The sequence below is a fragment of the Cheilinus undulatus genome, linkage group 12, assembly GCF_018320785.1.
Source record: "Cheilinus undulatus linkage group 12, ASM1832078v1, whole genome shotgun sequence".
NCBI lineage: Eukaryota > Metazoa > Chordata > Actinopteri > Labriformes > Labridae > Cheilinus > Cheilinus undulatus.
Window position 1 is genome coordinate 34,989,547 of NC_054876.1, and position 19,900 is coordinate 35,009,446.

At 40.9% G+C, this 19,900-nt stretch overlaps 1 protein-coding gene across 1 annotated transcript in view; it reads left to right on the plus strand.

The window, feature by feature from the left end:
* The window catches only part of LOC121518712 (ryanodine receptor 1-like), a 67,539-nt gene that overhangs the window by 11,393 nt on the left and 36,246 nt on the right, over nucleotides 1-19,900 (plus strand). Inside the window, exons 17-69 of the mRNA XM_041801227.1 lie at nucleotides 485-603; nucleotides 1,280-1,413; nucleotides 1,540-1,781; nucleotides 1,939-2,131; nucleotides 2,229-2,445; nucleotides 2,517-2,621; nucleotides 2,728-2,831; nucleotides 2,905-2,988; nucleotides 3,100-3,259; nucleotides 3,408-3,555; nucleotides 3,672-3,877; nucleotides 3,958-4,132; nucleotides 4,232-4,440; nucleotides 4,531-4,889; nucleotides 4,999-5,128; nucleotides 7,480-7,640; nucleotides 7,746-7,908; nucleotides 7,996-8,082; nucleotides 8,175-8,401; nucleotides 8,487-8,925; nucleotides 9,747-10,304; nucleotides 10,392-10,592; nucleotides 10,702-10,813; nucleotides 10,905-11,048; nucleotides 12,105-12,378; nucleotides 12,474-12,588; nucleotides 12,728-12,860; nucleotides 12,950-13,044; nucleotides 13,127-13,262; nucleotides 13,375-13,561; nucleotides 13,675-13,786; nucleotides 13,900-14,020; nucleotides 14,679-14,848; nucleotides 14,966-15,186; nucleotides 15,260-15,350; nucleotides 15,445-15,585; nucleotides 15,667-15,830; nucleotides 15,914-15,992; nucleotides 16,103-16,192; nucleotides 16,283-16,423; nucleotides 16,509-16,586; nucleotides 16,666-16,741; nucleotides 16,848-16,971; nucleotides 17,546-17,661; nucleotides 17,753-17,820; nucleotides 17,924-18,045; nucleotides 18,178-18,227; nucleotides 18,388-18,448; nucleotides 18,542-18,668; nucleotides 18,763-18,874; nucleotides 18,970-19,051; nucleotides 19,144-19,274; nucleotides 19,359-19,679. Of these exons, the coding sequence (XP_041657161.1) occupies nucleotides 485-603; nucleotides 1,280-1,413; nucleotides 1,540-1,781; nucleotides 1,939-2,131; nucleotides 2,229-2,445; nucleotides 2,517-2,621; nucleotides 2,728-2,831; nucleotides 2,905-2,988; nucleotides 3,100-3,259; nucleotides 3,408-3,555; nucleotides 3,672-3,877; nucleotides 3,958-4,132; nucleotides 4,232-4,440; nucleotides 4,531-4,889; nucleotides 4,999-5,128; nucleotides 7,480-7,640; nucleotides 7,746-7,908; nucleotides 7,996-8,082; nucleotides 8,175-8,401; nucleotides 8,487-8,925; nucleotides 9,747-10,304; nucleotides 10,392-10,592; nucleotides 10,702-10,813; nucleotides 10,905-11,048; nucleotides 12,105-12,378; nucleotides 12,474-12,588; nucleotides 12,728-12,860; nucleotides 12,950-13,044; nucleotides 13,127-13,262; nucleotides 13,375-13,561; nucleotides 13,675-13,786; nucleotides 13,900-14,020; nucleotides 14,679-14,848; nucleotides 14,966-15,186; nucleotides 15,260-15,350; nucleotides 15,445-15,585; nucleotides 15,667-15,830; nucleotides 15,914-15,992; nucleotides 16,103-16,192; nucleotides 16,283-16,423; nucleotides 16,509-16,586; nucleotides 16,666-16,741; nucleotides 16,848-16,971; nucleotides 17,546-17,661; nucleotides 17,753-17,820; nucleotides 17,924-18,045; nucleotides 18,178-18,227; nucleotides 18,388-18,448; nucleotides 18,542-18,668; nucleotides 18,763-18,874; nucleotides 18,970-19,051; nucleotides 19,144-19,274; nucleotides 19,359-19,679 (8,415 nt within the window). The remainder of the gene's footprint in view (nucleotides 1-484; nucleotides 604-1,279; nucleotides 1,414-1,539; nucleotides 1,782-1,938; nucleotides 2,132-2,228; nucleotides 2,446-2,516; nucleotides 2,622-2,727; nucleotides 2,832-2,904; nucleotides 2,989-3,099; nucleotides 3,260-3,407; nucleotides 3,556-3,671; nucleotides 3,878-3,957; nucleotides 4,133-4,231; nucleotides 4,441-4,530; nucleotides 4,890-4,998; nucleotides 5,129-7,479; nucleotides 7,641-7,745; nucleotides 7,909-7,995; nucleotides 8,083-8,174; nucleotides 8,402-8,486; nucleotides 8,926-9,746; nucleotides 10,305-10,391; nucleotides 10,593-10,701; nucleotides 10,814-10,904; nucleotides 11,049-12,104; nucleotides 12,379-12,473; nucleotides 12,589-12,727; nucleotides 12,861-12,949; nucleotides 13,045-13,126; nucleotides 13,263-13,374; nucleotides 13,562-13,674; nucleotides 13,787-13,899; nucleotides 14,021-14,678; nucleotides 14,849-14,965; nucleotides 15,187-15,259; nucleotides 15,351-15,444; nucleotides 15,586-15,666; nucleotides 15,831-15,913; nucleotides 15,993-16,102; nucleotides 16,193-16,282; nucleotides 16,424-16,508; nucleotides 16,587-16,665; nucleotides 16,742-16,847; nucleotides 16,972-17,545; nucleotides 17,662-17,752; nucleotides 17,821-17,923; nucleotides 18,046-18,177; nucleotides 18,228-18,387; nucleotides 18,449-18,541; nucleotides 18,669-18,762; nucleotides 18,875-18,969; nucleotides 19,052-19,143; nucleotides 19,275-19,358; nucleotides 19,680-19,900) is intronic.

Below are 19,900 nucleotides of genomic sequence, written 5' to 3' on the forward strand. Positions count from 1 at the left end.
AACAGAGTCCTTAATTTAAAATCTTGAATTTAGCAGCAGACTTGGGCAGAGCAAAGCAGCATCTCTACTCATCATTTTGTTGTTGTTTTGATTGAGAGCCCCCAGGTAATGGAATTTACGTAAAGCACTCTACTCCATGTCAGCACAGGGACAAACTTGTAACAAACGTCAGAGCTGTAACATCAACAGTATACTGTTAGTTAGACAATACTGCTGTCTGTAAAGACAAAAGCTGGTTTGATATTAACTAAGTAATTAGAGGCTCATGGTGATTTCTACAGTCTCTTATAGAGCAGGGTTTTTAATGTTTATTCTTTTAAAGTTATTGATTGTTTTGTGGCATTCAGTTGTATTTCATATGAATAAGAATGTCTTCCTGAAAATGTTGTACTTCGTGATTTGGGTTGTGTTAGTTTGTACCACTTTAAATGAACAGGTCCTGTCAATCTTTATGTACTTATTTGTTGTGATATTTCTCTGACAGGTATCCTGGAGGTGTTGTATTGTGTTCTTATTGAGAGTCCTGAGGTGCTGAATATTATCCAGGAGAATCACATCAAATCTATCATCTCTCTGCTGGATAAGCATGGTCGCAATCACAAGGTCAGTCATATGTAACACTGAGGGGATTGTAGTTCATCTTTTTCTTAACCCAGTGGTTCCCAAACTTTTTTGTCAGGTCCCCTTTGGCCACCCTCACCATACATATGAACATAGAAAAACATGCTACAAACACACCGGCATTCGCAACTTTTTCACACAAATTCCTTTTTTTTAGAATTTACCACAACATAAAGCCTATTTTATGAGTTTTAAAATTTTGACTCTGAAGATGAACAGTTCGCTGAGAATTCAAACTTAACAAACATCTTTGAGAATAGTAAGTCTTGCCGTAATTTGAGTGACCACTGTGGGCTTTTTTGGTGCTACTGATCTCTTGAGTCTTGGGTGCAGCTGTGAGACTGACAATCTCAGGCCATTTTCAATGTCCAGCTTTGATTTGTTTTTTGTCTTAATTGCAGCAACAGCAGAAAAAACTACTTTCTCACACAGGTAGGATGTTGCAAAAGGAAAGAGGCACCACGGCCCTCAGTGGCATTGTTGAATCTGAGGTGACATCAATAAACTGCTCCTATTCTGGCAAAGTCATCAGCTTGTGTAGCTTAGCCAGGCCATGCTGCGCCCCCCTATCATGACCTTTCGCTGCCCGGGGGGGAGGGCCCACAGAACCACTGCCTTAACCTGTAACCAATAGTGAAATATTAAATCTCTCTGGCAGGTCTTGGACGTTCTCTGTTCTCTGTGCGTGTGCAATGGGGTGGCGGTGAGGTCAAATCAGAATCTCATCACTGAGAATCTGCTTCCAGGACGGGACCTCCTACTTCAAACCAACATCATCAACTATGTAACCAGGTGGGATTTATTTATTAGGTTGATAGCGTTTCTGTCTGAAAATGCTTAATTCTCTTTACTATGAGCATTATGAAGCTCAGTTATTTAAAGATCTGCTAAGGGTTTTATTTTGTTATTCTCTGTCAGCATGAGACCCAACATTTTCCTTGGCACTTGTGAAGGATCCACTCAGTATAAGAAGTGGTATTTTGAGGTGATGGTGGACCATGTGGAGCCATTCCTTACAGCTCAGCCGTATCACCTGCGTGTAGGTTGGGCTCTAACGGAGGGTTACAGTCCTTACCCAGGTGGAGGGGAGGGATGGGGCGGTAATGGTGTTGGAGATGACCTCTACTCCTATGGTTTTGATGGACTTCATCTCTGGTCAGGTAACGCACACATGGCTCTTACAGATAAATATTGTTTTATTTCTTTCTTTTTACTGAGTTTATTTTGTGCATTTGTGCCCACACCACTCATATTTTCATACATTATGGCTAAGTCTTAATGACTCCATGTATATGGACAAACTCCATGTATCTGCAGGCCGGGTTGCACGTCATGTTGCCACACCCAATCAGCACGTCCTTGCAGCAGAGGATGTGGTCAGCTGCTGTTTGGATCTGAGCGTGCCCAGTATTTCCTTCCGTATCAATGGCCATCCTGTTCAGGGCATGTTTGAGAACTTTAACCTGGATGGCCTGTTCTTCCCTGTTGTCAGCTTCTCTGCAGGCATCACGTGAGACATTTGCACTATTAAATACATTTAAGCATTTTTCTCTGATTACTAAAATACACTTTCAGCATTTGATAGAATTTCCTCCTCTTTCTGCCAGGCTACGATTTCTTCTTGGAGGTCGTCATGGGGATTTCAAGTTCCTCCCTCCTCCAGGCTATGCTCCGTGCTATGAAGCAGTGCTGCCTCGAGACCGTTTGCGGATTGAGCCCATCAAAGAGTATAAACACGATTTTGATGGCGTTCGCAACCTGTTGGGTCCAACTCAGTCTCTTTCACATACTGCCTTCACTCCTTGCCCTGTCGACACAATTCAGGTAAAATCCTACTCTTCATGTTTTCGCTTCTTTATGTTTTTTTCTGCACTTATAATTAAAATGTTTTTTAGATTGTACTTCCTCCACATTTGGAGCGCATTCGAGAGAAGCTTGCAGAAAATAGCCATGAGTTATGGGCTGTTACTCGAATTGAACAAGGATGGACCTATGGGCCAGTAAGTAATTTCAGTGTTGTTAATCTTTTCCGTACAAGATTTTTATTGTGGAAAATTTCCTTAAAAAGGGTATGCTTCTTTCTCTTTTTTAAAAATCAACGTCAAGTTCCGTGATGACAACAAGAAGCTGCACCCCTGCCTGGTAGATTTCCAGAGTCTGCCTGAACCAGAGAAGAACTACAATTTAGCAATGTCAGGAGAGACACTCAAGTAAGTCAGTGTCCTATGTTTATTAGCAGCTCTGCCTCTTTGCTTCTCTAATAACTGTGTGATTCTTTCAAAGGACGTTATTGGCACTGGGCTGTCATGTAGGAATGGGAGATGAGAAAGCAGAAGAGAATCTGAAAAGGACCAAACTTCCCAAAACGTAAGCTGCACATGTTTTATTTCATATTTCCTCTTGTTTTATCCGTTATACTGCACATGGCATTATAAAGGTATTCTAGGCTCATTCTGATCTCTATGAACATTTTATCAGTTACATGCAGAGTAATGGGTACAAGCCAGCACCTCTTGACCTCAACCATGTCAAGCTGACTCCTAACCAGAACACTCTGGTGGAAAGACTGGCGGAAAATGGGCACAATGTCTGGGCAAGAGACCGGGTCCGCCAGGGCTGGACATACAGTATTGTGCAGGTACCATCATGTTTTTTTAAGGATGAGTCTCCCTGATAATGACAATAATAAGGGTATATAGAGTGAAGGGTAATAACATGCATGAAATATTTTTATTCACATAAATTTATTCTATTACATTGCCAAGTATATGTGTTTTCTTTTGTAGGATATAATGAATAAGCGCAATCCTCGTCTGGTTCCTTACAACCTACTGGATGAAAAGACCAAAAAGACCAACAGAGACACGGTTTGTGCAGCTGTTCGCACTCTCCTTGGATATGGTTACAATATAGAACCACCTGACCAGGAGAGCAGTAAGTGTGCACAGCTATTAACAACAGCATGACAGGAATAGTTATTTCTTTCAGAATTGTCAGTAATGCTAGTAGTCTTTCCACACATCTGCAAGTGTTCATTATTGTGTTTACAGGTGGACATGGACCAGGAAGCTCCCGTGGGGATAAGATCAGAGTGTTCAGGGCAGAGAAATCCTACGCTATCACACAGGGGAAGTGGTACTTTGAGTTTGAGGCTGTGACTGTCGGGGAGATGAGAGTGGGCTGGGCCAGACCATGTGTTCGCGCTGACACTGAGCTCGGTGCAGATGAGTTGGCCTATGTCTTCAATGGCTTCAAAGTGAGCATGAGACATTTGTTTGTGAAGAAGTACAAAGTTTCTGCGGTAAAAACTAGTTTGAAAGTAATTTGCTTTTTCAGGCTCAACGTTGGCACATTGGAAATGAGCCATTTGGTCGTCAGTGGCAGTCTGGTGATGTGGTGGGCTGTATGATTGACCTCACAGAGATGAACATCATGTTCACACTCAATGGAGAAATGTTGATCAGTGACTCGGGCTCAGAGATGGCCTTTAAGGATATTGAGATCGGAGAGGGTAAGTTCTGGAACAACTGATGGCAAATCAAGTTCTCAAATAGAGATGTTGTATTATGTTATATTATGAAATTATATGCATGTATCCAACATACTCTAGGCTTCATACCTGTGTGCAGTCTGGGTCTGTCCCAGGTAGGCAGAATTAACCTAGGTCAGAACGTCAGCAGTCTCCAGTACTTCACCATCTGCGGCCTGCAGGAGGGATTTGAACCCTTTGCTATCAACATGAAAAGAGACATTACCATGTGGTTCAGCAAGAGCCTGCCTCAGTACATCAATGTACCCACTGATCACCCACATGTGGAGGTATTATGCATAAACCTTTTCTGTGCTTGAGTTAAAGATCTCTTTTTTTCTTGTTCTGGATGAATAAAAAGTTTCTTTTTCATATTCTAGGTGTCCCGTGTTGATGGCACAGTGGAAACTGCTCCTTGCCTCAAAGTGACCCACAAGACGTTTGGATCTCAGAACGCCAACACAGACCTGCTATTCCTCAGACTAAGCATGCCAGTTGAGTTTCATGAGACCTTCAAAGTCCCAGCAGGAACCACTCTTCTGACTCGTACCCTGACTATTCCCGAGGATGAGGTGGTGGAAGTGGATCCAGATTCTGACTTTGAAATACTCAAGAAGTCAGCTACTCGCAAAGAACAGGAGGAGGAAAAGAAAGAACCATCTGTGCCTAAAGAGATCCCTGCCATCAAGAATGGAGAGAATGAGAAGGATGCCTCGACTGAGAAGAGCAAGAAGAAGGGGTTTGTAAACATTTTTTATTCAGGCTTTATGCAGTTTTTGGAAGACTATGGTGTTGATATTGTGTTTAAACTGTCATACATGTTGCATTATTTCTACTGGTACTTGCAGATTCCTCTTCAAGGCAAAAAAGGCTGCTTTGATAACTCCACCTCCTGTTGTTCCAACCATGCCTCGCTTGGTGGAAGATGTAGTGCCTGATGACAGGGATGACGTTGATATCATCCTCAACACCACTACAGTAGGACTACAGTGCATATTGATATCGTTTTTATTGACAACCGTATGAATATGTTAGATGCTTTTACACACTGTATGATCTGGTAGCTTTTTTACATGTTGGACTTCTCTGTCAGAATTTTTATAACTGAACATTTGACTAAGGGGTTATTAAGACAATACATAATCAGGGCTTTAAATGATCTGTTTGGGCATTTCGATACCAAATGACTGCTCTTTAGCAGCACATAGGTCAACACTATGCATTAACAGTACATCCTAAGTGAACAGCTGTCATTGGGACTCACTTGACTGTCTCTTGTGCAAACAACAGCCAAAAAAAATCATATCTATGACTCTGGTACTGTTGCTTGATATCCATGCACGCTATTTTCAGGGAGGCAGCTGGCAAAATGAATGAATGGGGCGAATGAGCCATGAGCTAAGAAGCTAGTGTCACTTAATTAACAGTACATCTCCCTAGGGCTGAACAATTTTGGAAAATAATATATTTGCGATTTTTTCCCCCCTAATATTGGAATTGCGATTTGATATGTGATTATTTCTTAACTTTCTTTTATTTCCAAACAAGGGTTGAACAATTCTTTAAAAGTGTCTAATTCTGATGATTTTGACTCATATTGCAAGTTGGATAAGAGTTATTGAATTGAAGGGTTTTTGTCATTCTTATATTTAATTAAAAAATGTACAAAAATGAAGAAGGTAGGATTTTTTGAGACTATTCTAAAAATAATGGTACCTGAAGGATTGGATGATATGTCATGCATAACATCGCTGCTGCAAAAATATGTTTAAAACTTGTATTTTGACACAAATTTCAGGTCAAAGAAATATTGCACCTTTTGCGATTTGAAAATTGCAGCAGGCCATATTGCGATTTAATCTAATTTTCAATTAATTGCCCAGCCCTACATCTTCCTCATTTTGTCATAATTATCCTTTTAAAGGACATAGTGATATGATACTTAGCAAATAAACATTGTGGAGTACTGACATTGCTACTCAGTTAAAGATGACAAATTAATTAGTAGAAGAAGTGATTATAAGAGCTTGCTCCTTTTGTGACCTGCCAGACTTGGTTCATGTTTGAGGGACAGTTTCCCTTTTTTGTCATTGTAGTTGTTTTTTAAGATATAACAAAGGCAAAACTCTACTAGATTGTTGACAGGCAGCTGTTGTACCTGCACAGCATTTCTGCTTGACGCACCTCCGCCGGTGCCTAACATGCCAGCTGCAGGGTCCTCAGCTGGGAGCCATCCTTCCTTGATGTTTCGCCCCTTTAATCGCCAGAACATCTCAGGATGGTGGGGCAGTGGCCAGGGACGTCTCCCTGCCACTCCCTGCAGCTGGCTTTTGATGGTCAGGTCAACACATGGCCTCTCGCTTTCCCCAACTCCTGTCATTTCTCCTCAGCCATAGCCAGAAGCTTCCCTTCTCTGCTTCCTCTGATAGATCCTTTATGATCCTCTTGACCTTTGCTGATGTGAAGCCAATGTCTCTTAGGAAGCGGTTGGTTGAGAGGCTCACAAAGCCACGGCAGCCTACTTCAACTGGGTATGTTGTTGCTCGCCAGCCTTTCTCTTGGCATTCTGCCACAAGGTCAGCATACCGTGGCTTCTTCCTCTCATATGCCTCCTGGATGCCATGCCCCCAAGGGACCGTCGGCTCGACTGATAGAACTCGCTTCTCCATTGTCAACCACAGGACGATGTCAGGTCTCAATGTGGTGACGGTGATGTCAGCAGGAAAATGTAGTTTCTTGTCGATGTCTGCTGTCATTGACCAGTCTTTGCCTGGGGTCAGGACCGATGTTCTGTCCTGTTGTGGGCAGCTTTGGGTGGCATATCCTGCTGGCACAAAATGGACAAACCGCCTCTGCTGGGACGTTGGCTTCTCATAAGCCGTTTTGCAGCTGAAAATTAGCTCTTGTTACTAAGCTAAGCCGTAAAGTTTGGATTCATAAAAAGAGTAACAATTCCCATCACTGGATGGGCATAGATAAAGCTGTGCTTGTTGTTTACTATCAGAATACAGCAGGGGTCAATTACAAAAAAAAGGTTAAAAAAAACTCAGTCTAACCCTGAACTGTGAATTGAATTTTACAACCAACAGTTAGACAAAAATTGTAAATAAAAAAAAGTTATGAAAGAAAAATTTAACAGTAGGAAATGCAAGCACAAAAAGCAGAATGACTCCGTAACAATAACAAATGTAAAGCTTTCTTCCTTACTAGATGGGTATGTTTTTCAGTTCCCCAACAAAGTACAACAAACATCTAACCTACAACAAACATGTTCTCATGACATCCTCTTTTGAGGTTGGATTAATATGTATTTGTCCTTCCTTTTGCAGTACTATTACTCTGTGCGAGTGTTTGCGGGGCAGGAGCCCAGTGGCGTGTGGGTGGGCTGGATCACACCTGACTATCATCAATATGACCCTCACTTTGACCTCAGCAAAGTGAGAAATGTAACCGTCACTGTAGGTGATGATAAAGGCAATATTCATGACAGGTAACTATCTCACGCTGCAGATGCAAAAAAAAAAAAAAAAACCCAGAAGTGTTGTGTTTTGAATATATCAGTAATTTTCTTTAATATTTCCTTGATCTTCTTTAGTATAAAGCGCAGCAACTGCTACATGGTATGCGGAGGGGAGTTCAGCAGCTCCCAGCAGACCCGGGTCAGTCAAGAGGATTTTGTGATTGGCTGTTTGATAGATTTGGACACTGGCCTCATGACTTTCACTGCTAACGGAAAAGAGATCAACACATTTTACCAGGTTGGATGAATTACAATCTGGTGTTCTTACAGCATCTTATAAAGTTTCAGTCACTTAAAGCAACTGTCTTATGTTCAATCTCTTTAGGTGGAGCCCAACACAAAACTGTTCCCAGCTGTTTTTGTCCTTCCTTCCAGTCAGAATATGGTTCAGTTTGAGTTAGGCAAGCTCAAGGTCAGTCACAAAGAATCTCATCCTGATTCCTGATTTGAACAGTGCGTGACAACGTCTGTTATGCTTTCTCTAATGCATAACGTCTTTTTCAGAATATTATGCCAATCTCAACCGCCATGTTCCGCAGTGAACGCAAGAATCCTGTTCCCCAGTGCCCTCCCAGACTGGATATCCAGATGTTAACCCCTGTCATCTGGAGCCGAATGCCCAACAATTTCCTAGCTCCAGAGACGGGGCGTGTTAGTGAGCGACTGGGATGGATGGTGCAGTGTCGGGAGCCGCTCACTATGATGGCTCTCCACATCCCGGAGGAAAACAGGTCTGAACTGTAACAGAATTTAGAAAGGCTGGGTTAGGAGCTACTAAAACCTTTTAGATTAACTGATTGCATCTGTATTTTGTAGGTGCATTGACATCCTGGAGCTGTCTGAGCGTATGGACCTGATGAAGTTCCATTATCACACCCTGAAGCTGTACGGCTCAGTGTGTGCTCTGGGAAACAACCGTGTGGCTCACGCTCTGTGTAGTCATGTGGATGAATCCCAGCTCATCTATGCCATAGAGAACACCTACCTACCTGGACCAATAAGGAGTGGTTTCTACGACTTACTCATCAGTATGCACCTGGAGTCTGCCAAGAGGAACCGACTGGGAACCAACAAGGAATTTATAGTACCAATGACAGACGAAACACGCAGTATCACTCTGTACTCAGAAAAATCTCATGCTTTACCTGGAGTTGGCCTCACTACATGTTTGCGACCCAAACTTCATTTCTCCTCAGTTGGTTTTGTGGGGACGGATCCAGATATCTACACACTAAGTCCAGTTATCCCTTTACAGGTGAGATTAAATAGAATCAGCATCTTAGAGAACTCTGTTGTTTTACAGTTGTATCACAGATCAAAAGGGTTTTTCAAATCAACCAAAACCAAAGACTATTAGTTAACCTTTCTAACCTCAGCCATGATTGTAACAAAAACAAGAGAACCTCCAAGACACTTTCTTTTTTGTAGAAGATAACTGTCTTCATTTTAAGACATGGTCCAGTCCACCTTTAAAACTAACTTTGAAGCATTTCAGCATTGGCCCTTTAGCAGGAACCCAAACAAATAAAATAGTCAATTAAAGCTACACTTTTTAGTCCAGGAGGGTCTTCTTAGTACATTTTTTAAAATTCTTTACAGCCATAACTGCAACTGAAAGTTTTAAAGCCCATCAAACCACACTTGCTTGTAACAACAGAAAAACAAAGAATTGACGGCACTTCACTATTCAGTTATTTTCACTGTTTTCACTGAATAAATACAAATTTAATATACACATGACATGAATAATAACAACAGCAACCACTCAAGATGATACATGATAAACATGAAATTAAATGACAAATATTCTATCAAAGAATTGCATGTTTACATCTAAGGGGTGTCAGGAAGCAAGTTCAATAAAGTCCTGAGTGCCAAGTTCAGACTGTATTTTTGGAGATTGTTAAGCAGCTGAATGCTCTGTGGTACAGAAGATGAACAAGATGTTGATTTGTGGGCAGTAAAAATATTTACACAACACAAGTCCCTCTGTGTTCCCCCAACCAACATGCACTCTGAATTATTGGAATGGCTCTGCACTGAATATGGATCATAAAAGTTTGCTTGTATTTCCAGGTGCTAAAGACCAAAGCCTTGAACATGCTTATTGAGGCTGTGCAAGATGGAGGTCAAGCCATGAGAGATCCTGTTGGAGGAAGTGTTGAGTTTCATTTTGTTCCAATCCTGAAACTCATCAACACCCTCCTCATCATGGGTGTTTTTGACGATGAAGACGTCACACACATCCTGAAGATGATCGAGCCCACCGTCTTCACTGCTAAGAAAGCAGAGGAGCCTGCTGAGGAGAGCCCCAAGGTGAAGGAAGAGAAGGAGCCACAGAAAGAAGACGCCTCCAAGGTGGAAGATCATGAAGCAGTTGAGGAAGAAGAAGAGGAGGAATATGAAGATGATGGCTTGGGTGAGGAGGAAGAAGAAGAAGAAATTGAGGAAGAGGCAGAACTTGAGCAGACAGAATCTGTCGTGCCACATGAAGAAACAATTGATGAGACCGAGCCGGTAAATGGCGAGAAAGGGGCAGAAGAGACAGAGAAAGAAATTAAAGAGGAGAGTAAAGAAGAAGAAGTTGAGCAAGGGCTCTTCCAGATGAAGCTCCCAGAGTCCGTCAAATTACAGGTTTGGCTTTAACTTCTTAATTGTTGAACAAAGATATGTTTTTCCAATAATATTGTTTTTATAAATGTGCTTTTCTTTGCTGTGTAGATGTGTACTCTTCTGCAGTATTTCTGTGATTGTGAGCTACGCCATAGAGTCGAGGCCATCACTGCCTTCTCAGACCAATTTGTTAGCCAGATACAGTTCAACCAGAGGCATCGGTACAATGAACTGATGCTGGCCTTTACCATGAGTGCTGCAGAGACTGCTCGCAAGACACGTGAATTTCGATCCCCACCACAAGAGCAGGTACACACAGACAAGCGGATTAAAAGAAGTATGCTGTGTTTACCAAGAAAAATCTCTCTGATTCTGAAAATATACAATTAAATAAGTGAATTTTCCATTCGTCCTGCAGGTCAACATGCTCATGAACTTCAAGAACTGCTCTGATGAGGAAGAATGCCCTGTTCCAGATGAGGTCCGCGAATCTCTGCTGACTTTCCACAATGTTCTGCTGGCACACTGCGGTCAGTCCTCATCCAAAATACCAACATAAGAGTTATAAGTGAAATGGCATTAATAGAGGATACCTTTCCTTATATTATACTTTCCTCTCAGGTGTTCATATTGAAGAAGAAGAACAAGAGGAAGAAGTGGATAATTCAGTTCGTGGACGACTGCTCAGATTGTTGGAAAAGGTGAAAAAATTCCGTGAGAAGAAGGTAGAGGTGGAGCCTGAGCCACAGGAGGACAAAAAACCAAGTGAGCCTCTTTTGCTGCATGTTATTCACAGCTGCAATTAGACTGATCAACATTTGTCTGAAGGAAATTGAGTTACCTCACCTTGTTTAATGATTAGAGACAGAGAAAACAAGAAAATACATCACATTCGTTCATTATTTTGTTCTTTTTAAATAGCATATTTTAAGGCATGATAATTCATAGTTTCACTCTGCACACACAATGACAAAGGGCAGAGAAAAACATTCTATGCAATGTTTAAAAGGCTATTTAAACTGGTCAATAACAATGAAAAAGGAAAAACATCTGTGAAAAGTAGAGAAAACCTATCTGATTTTGCTGAGATGGATTTGGTGTGGGTTATAAAAACTTTGGTTTTATTACTGTTGAATTTGAGAAAGTTGTGTGTGAAACAGGATTTGATTACCTGTAAACATTCAGGGATTGGATGGGGGGGGTTGACTTGGTAGACCGTTAGAGTTGGGTGTCTTCAGCATAGCAGTGAAAGTTAATGTTGAAACTCATGGAGGGGGAGTAAGGAGAAAATGAACAGATAAGGACCTAGGACAGAACCCTTGGGGCCCCTGGTAGGGACTGGAAAAGCATGGGAATTGTACAACTTGACTTGTATGAATTTAGTTAAAACTGTAATTAAAAAAATGCTCACCATGGCACACCGGTAGTCGAGTGGTTAAGGCGCACGCCATGTACGCAGGCAACCTGGGTTCGAATCCGGCCCGTGGCACTATTTCCTGCATGTCTCTCCCCACTTTCTTCCCTGTTTCCGACTCTATCCACTGTCCTATCAAATAAAAGCAAAAATGCCAAAAAAATAAATGCTTACCATAACTATTTTAAGCATGTTTTGGTTAGTTGTCTGTGCAGAAACTATGTCAGGACACTGGTTTTATTTAAACCCCTATGAACTTCAAAGAACTTACATGAAGAATATGATAAACTGCCTTTTAATCTAAAAAAAACCCAACTCTTGAGTTATACTAACAACTAGATGAGCTTCTCAGAAAAGTTTCTTAAATACAGAATGAATAATTAAACTCTTGGTCTTCTGTTTACCAGGCACTTTGCAGGAACTGATTTCCCACTCTATGATCCACTGGGCCCAGGAGTCATTCATTCAAAACCCTGAGCTTGTGCGGATGATGTTCAGCCTCCTTCACAGGCAGTATGACGGGCTGGGTGAGCTCATACGTGCCCTTCCTAAAGCATACACCATAAACCAAGTATCAATCAACGACACCATGGATCTGCTGGAGTGTTTGGGACAGATCCGCTCACTGCTCATCGTTCAGATGGGCCCAGAGGAGGAGAGGCTTATGATTCAAAGCATTGGGTTGGTTTAACATTAATACCTAACCCTAAAGTGAAAACTGTGATCATTTCAAGTGACAAAAACTTCCCCTAACTTGATTTTTGTCCATTTCCTAGGAACATCATGAGTAACAAAGTCTTCTATCAGCACCCTAACTTGATGCGAGCTCTTGGCATGCATGAAACTGTCATGGAGGTTATGGTTAATGTACTGGGCGGTGGAGATTCAAAGGTAGTTTTTTTTTTTTATTTAACTCCGGCTTATTGCAAGTGACATGGGGCAAATATTTTACCACTTGAAAACTGACAAATGTGAGGCAACTATGATTCTGTACCTAATTTTAATTCTATAAAATACTTTCTTCCAATAGGAGATCAGGTTCCCTCGAGTTGTGACAAACTGTTGCCGTTTCCTCTGCTATTTCTGCCGCATCAGTCGTCAAAATCAGCGTTCCATGTTTGACCATCTCAGCTACCTTCTCCAAAACAGTGGCATCGGGCTTGGTGATTGTCTTTGTTCAGTTCCAACATTGCTCTGTGAAATTTTCCTCCATGTATGAACATGTTGATCTAGCTGGACTTTATTGCTTTAGGAATGCGAGGCTCAACCCCATTAGATGTAGCTGCAGCATCTTGTATTGACAACAATGAGCTGGCACTGGCTCTCCAAGAGCAGGACCTAGAGATGGTAAGATATAACTACCTTTACAACACAAAAGAACAATTTGAAAAACAATTCTACATCTTGTCGTGCACAAATACTTTTTTAGGTGGTGAAATATTTGGCTGGATGTGGACTTCAGAGCTGTCCAATGCTGTTGTCTAAAGGCTACCCTGACATTGGCTGGAATCCCTGTGGTGGGGAGAAATACCTTGACTTTCTTCGTTTTGCTGTATTTGTCAATGGTATGTTTTTTTATTTGCATGATAATACCATAGTTAATTTGAGTATCCATTTTGTATTTTCTCTTTTTTCCTTCCTTACTGACTACACTTTTCCACCTTTTTTAATCCTCAGGAGAGAGCGTAGAGGAGAATGCCAACGTGGTGGTTCGTCTTCTCATCCGCAGGCCTGAGTGCTTCGGTCCAGCCCTGAGAGGGGAGGGTGGTAATGGTCTACTAGCTGCGATAGAGGAGGCCATCAAAATATCAGAGGACCCCGCAAGGGATGGCCCCAGTACAAAGAAAGATAGACGCTTCCCCATGTAAGAGCTCATTGCTGTTCTCTGCAGTTCATCTGATGGCATTTCATGAAGTGCCCAAGAGTGCATTATGTCCTCCAGTGATACTGTTAAAGCCACTGTCTTTTTTCTTGTAGGTTTGGAGGGGAGGAGCAGCATGAAGAAAACAGGGTGCACCTTGGAAATGCAATCATGTCCTTTTACTCTGCCCTGATTGACTTGCTGGGACGTTGTGCTCCAGAGATGCATGTAAGCTCTCTTGTAACTAGCTGCCTTACCAGACTTATCATGGGGTTAAGAGACAAAAGATCCAGAAATTTTGTTTAAGAAGTCTATGTAAACAGCTGGTTTTACCTCAACAGTTGATCCAGGCTGGTAAGGGTGAAGCTCTGAGGATCAGGGCTATCCTTAGGTCACTGGTTCCTCTTGAAGATCTGGTGGGAGTTATCAGCCTTCCTGTTCAGATTCCCTCGTTTGGAAAAGGTAGATGTATTAAAACACAAAGAACTTGTTCGCTGTGTTGAGTTTAATTAGTAATATTTAAACTAAACACATTACTAAGGGCATATTTAACCTCTACACCTTTGCAAACAAGACAAAAGGCTTCTTTTAGATTCAAAAATAACATACAAAGTGTTGAATTCAAGCCTAAATGTGAACCAAAGCAAAAATGGATTATGTATGCTGGTGCTTTCGTCCATATTTTTGGTTATTTTGGGCAAAATGTTGCAATTTTTATACAAATTAGCCTTAATGCAAGAAGCCTTTAACCATGGCGCTAACAGCTAGTACCAGTTAGAACAAACAGTATTTCCATACTGTCCAGTACATTGAATACTTTAATATCATTAGATACAGACAACATACCATCATTACAACAAATGCTATCAGTTGAATATCATTAGTGCTATATGCTTTGGGTACTGGACCTGAGAGCGAGCAGATAGCAAGTGCAATTGATGCACAATTCATAGAGCTATCTATAACCTTAGTGAATTCCCTCTAGAGCATTATACTACTTTCCTGAATCATTCAGTTATTTTGTATTCAGCTTTACGGTAAAAGCTTCCTTTGTCATTATTTCTGTAAAAATTTGCTTAGCCTTTGTGATTTTCTGAAATATTTTCCTTGATCTTCTTAGACAATAGCATCATAGAACCAAAGATGTCCGCAAGTTTTGTCCCAGATCACAAGGCTCCCATGGTTCTGTTCCTGGACAGAGTTTATGGTATTGACAACCAGGATTTCCTCCTTCATGTGCTGGAGGTGGGCTTTCTACCTGACATGAGGGCTGCCGCCTCTCTGGACACAGTAAGCCTCAAACAACTTCAAAAGCTACAATTTTATGCAGTCCTCTCAGAGATGTGCAGAGCAGGACAACAACCACATGACAGGACTTTATTCACGCTTCAAATTCCTCTTTTTCAGGCTGCTTTCAGCACTACAGAGATGGCTCTCGCTCTGAACCGTTACCTGTGCTCTGCTGTGCTGCCCCTCATCACAAAATGTGCCCCACTCTTTGCTGGCAGTGATCACAGAGCCATTATGATTGACTCCATGTTGCACACAATCTACCGTCTGTCTCGTGGACGTGCCTTTACAAAGGCCCAAAGAGACATCATTGAAGAGTGCCTCATGGCTTTGTGCAAGTGAGTTTAACCTACATATTACATGATACCATCAGGTTAATGTTGAGGTTTACTGTATTTTTCTGTCTCTCAGACATCTACGTCCCTCCATGCTTCAGCATCTGCTGAGAAGACTGGTGTTTGATGTCCCCATTCTCAATGAGTATGCAAAAATGCCACTGAAGGTAAAGGAACCTTTGAAATGTTTTTTTCATCTATTTGCTTTGCTGTCACTTTTAATAAATTGGCTTTTATCAACATTCCCTTTGCATCTTGCAGCTTCTGACCAACCACTATGAGCGATGCTGGAAATATTATTGCCTCCCCAATGGCTGGGCAAACTTTGGAGTAGCGTCAGAGGAGGAGCTGCATCTGACCCGCAAACTGTTTTGGGGGATTTTTGAGTCATTAGCTCACAAGGTAAAGCCCCTGCAAGTTGAGATTTTTATGATTTTGAATGTTTGATACTGTATAGTTATAATGTTGTTTTTGTGATTTTAGAAATTTGATGCAGAGATTTTCAAAATTTCAATGCCATGCATCTGTGCCATTGCTGGGGCCATTCCTCCTGATTATGTAGATGCCAGCTACTCTTCAAAAACAGAGAAAAAGGCATCAGTAGATGCTGAAGGGAACTTTGACCCTAAACCAGTGGAGACCACAAAGTGAGTCTGTTTTTATACTCTGCATTTAGGTTCCTATTTAAAAACTGAAACTTTATGAACCTGTGTTCTTCTTCAAATTGCAGCACAATCATCCCTGAGCGCCTGGATCCCTTTATCAACAAATATGCTGAATACACACATGATAAATGGGCCTTTGAAAAGGTAGAACTTTTTATAATCCAGACTTCTGCAATACAGACTAAGCAGGAAGTCATTGAATTTGTAAGCAGTAATATGAGCTTAAACACAAATTCTACATGGGTTTGTTTCAGATCCAAAATAACTGGTCATACGGCGAGGTGTTGGATGAAAATTCAAAAACTCATCCCATGCTCAGACCTTACAAAACCTTCTCAGAGAAGGTGGGTTCACATTTACCTTTTGCATTAATTGCTTCTGCACTCTTACTCAGTTTTCTTCTGCCTTTCTTAAAACTATCCGTTACCCTGCAGGACAAAGAGATTTACCGTTGGCCAATTAAAGAGTCAATCAAAGCCATGCTTGCGTGGGAGTGGACCATCGATAAAGCTAGAGAGGAAGAGGAGTCTGAGAAGAAAAAGGCTGCATCACGAAAAATCTCACAGACTGCTCAGGTAGAAAACATTTGGATTCATAATTTGGTATTTAATAATAAAAATCCCAGCTAATACTAAATAACTAGAATTCTTTTGGTTTTAGGCCACCTATGACCCAAGTCATGGCTACAGTCCACAACCCATTGAAATATCCCACATGGCACTTTCAAGAGACCTGCAGGTACGACAGTAGATACATGAACTATCTGTGAAATAATGTCATCATAGGAATTACAGCCATAGTTTTTATCCTTCCACAGTCAATGGCAGAACAACTGGCAGAAAATTACCACAATACCTGGGGACGGAAGAAAAAATTAGAGCTGCAGGCAAAGGGTAAAATATCTATTTGAAAGGGAGAACCTTCTGTATGTAGAGAAAGTGAGAGATTTGGAAGTTTCTGTTTTCCTTAAGAGTCATGATGATGCCTTTGTTTGTATAGGAGGTGGGACTCATCCTCTGCTGGTGCCCTACGACACTCTAACAGCAAAAGAAAAGGCAAGAGACAGAGAGAAAGCTCATGAGCTACTCAAGTTCCTGCAGCTCAATGGATATGCAGTCACTCGGTAAAACTGTGTTAATTTAATCCCTAATATTTTCTGTCTAATGTATTCATCATGTTGCCCCAATGAATGTTTTTATTCATTTTTTGATTTTCTTTATTTTTCAGTGTTAGTTTTTTTAAGTGTAGAAAATACATGTATTTTTTATTTTTTTTTTATCTTTTGATTAAAAAATATTTTAATTTGTCTTTTTTTAATATTTTGAATATGTATAAATTTATAGATTTTGTTGTTGCCCTATAATAAGTGTCCCAGATTACCTGCCTTTTCAAATGACACATGATTTTCAGCTTCTGTCTGTTGTAGTGAGGTTGAAGCCATTCAGATTATGCAGTGTGGAATAACTACTTGTAGCCTTGTCATTCACTTAAAGACTCTAGTCATACCAGTGAAAACAAGTTCAAAAACGTATTTTAAGGAAAATAGCAAGGAAAGCAGCCTTACTTTTATTTTATACTGTTTGTTTATGAGCATATATTACTTGGTAGCCATTTTTAAATTGACTTTGCATTAATCATTTGGAGTTGCTCTTATTGTTTTTAGTGCTAAACAAGAGTATAACTCTGCTTAACTATAGGGGCCTGAAAGACATGGAATCTGATATTTCATCCATTGAGAAGAGATTTGCATATGGTTTCCTGCAGAAGCTGTTGAAATGGATGGAAATTGCCCAGGAGTTCATTGCTCATCTTGGTATTGTACATCATGTGAAAGTTAATCTTTGCTGCCATTGCTATTGTAATATACTATCATATCCTATCATGTGTGTCATTGTGGTTTACAGAGGCTGTGGTAAGCAGTGGACGTGTTGAAAAGTCTCCTCATGAGCAAGAAATCAAATTCTTTGCCAAGGTGAGTCATCAAGTAAAGCTGGGGAATCTGAATTTTCAAAACCCAAACAGTCCAAATTGCTGGTGTAAATGTAAAAAACTGTATTTGAAACTCTCACTTCCAGATCTTGATGCCTCTGATCAACCAGTACTTCAAAAACCACTGCCTCTACTTTTTGTCAACACCTGCAAAAGTCCTTGGCAGTGGTGGCCATTCTTCAAATAAGGAGAAAGAGATGATTGCAAGGTGATCTGCCTGCATTGTAGACATGAAGCACAGAGGTGTTAGAGTTAATTCTCATGTATTGTTTTATGCTCATAATTATTTACCTTTTCTTGCTGTTTCCTTTCCCTCCATTTTCATTCTTCCTCATCTCAGTATCTTCTGTAAAATGTCTGCTCTGGTGAGACACAGAGTTTCTCTCTTTGGTAAGATTCTGTGTTCTCTGTGTCAGTCTTTCTGAATCTTTTCACTCTTTTCTGTGTTTTGACAAGAATAGATTGGACTGGTTCTTGTTTTATAAGAAACATATCGTCATCTTAATTCTGTGAAGGATCTCTAACAGACACATTGTTTTTAATCATGCAGGAACGGACGCTTCAGCAATTGTAAACTGCCTTCACATTCTGGCAAGATCATTGGATGCAAGGTTTAGTAGTGTTTACTTCATGAAATGTATAATAACTTTACAATTCCAAGTTTTTTGTCTTGTTTATTTATTTATATTTTTGTGCATCATTAGGACTGTTATGAAGTCAGGGCCTGAGATTGTGAAGGCAGGGCTGCGGTCATTCTTTGAGAGTGCTGCTGATGATATAGAGAAGATGGTAGAGAACCTCAAACTGGGAAAAGTTTCCAAAGGCAATCAGGTAAAAGAAGAAGGCATTGCTTGAATTTTGAAAAAAATGAAAGACTACTGGTCCCAAAATATTCATGATCATGTGCTGCTTCTCGCCCTTAAAGCAAGTAAAAGGAGTGTCCCAGAACATTAACTACACAACCATTGCCCTGCTCCCAGTGCTGACCTCCCTGTTTGATCACATCGCTCAGCACCAGTTTGGAGATGACGTCATCTGTGAGTCCCTCAACATCACTGCTTTTTTGATTTTGTAAATGTTTATTACTGAGCTTATCCGAACACTAATGTACACCACTTTTCCTCTCACACAGTGGATGATCTGCAGATGTCATGCTACAGAATCATGTGCAGCATCTACTCCTTAGGGACTGTCAAGAATCCACATGTTGAGAGGTACATCCTTACCTGCAGTCATTTCATTCTGTAAAGTACTACAAGTGATAAACATTTTAAGTAATTCCCTCATTTGTCTTTTATGTTTACAGGCAGAGGCCAGCTCTTGGAGAGTGTTTGGCTCATCTTGCAGCAGCGATGCCTGTGGCTTTCTTAGAACCCCTTCTAAATGAATATAATACTTTCTCTGTATACACCACAAAGACACCCAGAGAGAGAGCCAGTGAGTTCCTCACTGTTTTCTCAGACTTATTTATAGTCCAGTCTTTTTTCTAAAATGTGTTTTCTTCTTCTTTGAATTCCAAAGTTTTGGGCCTTCCCAACGAGGTCCAGGAATTATGTCCTGACATCCCAGAGCTGGATATTCTCCTGAAGGAAATTGGAGACTTGGCAGAGTCAGGGGCTCGATATACTGAGATGCCTCATGTGATTGAAATAACTCTGCCAATGCTGTGTAACTACCTGCCTCGCTGGTGGGAGAGAGGACCTGAAAACTTCCCTGAAATGGAGGGCCAGATCTGCACGAGTGTCACATCTGAACACCTGAATCAGCTGCTTGGCAGCATCATGAAAATTGTAGTAAACAACTTAGGTATTGATGAGGCTTCTTGGATGAAGAGGTTGGCTGGTGAGTGCTGTTTTAACACCTTTAAAGGTACAGTGTGTAACCTTTAGAAGTGTTTAGCAGAGCAAACTTTGGAAACTGGAACATAAGTATGTCTGAATTGGTGTTTAGTTCCCTGGATAAAACATAGCACTGTCAACAGATTCATTTTTTTAGATGTGTAATTTGATTTTTTTCATGCCTTTATTGAGAGAGTAGGACAGTGGGTAGGATCAGAAACAGGG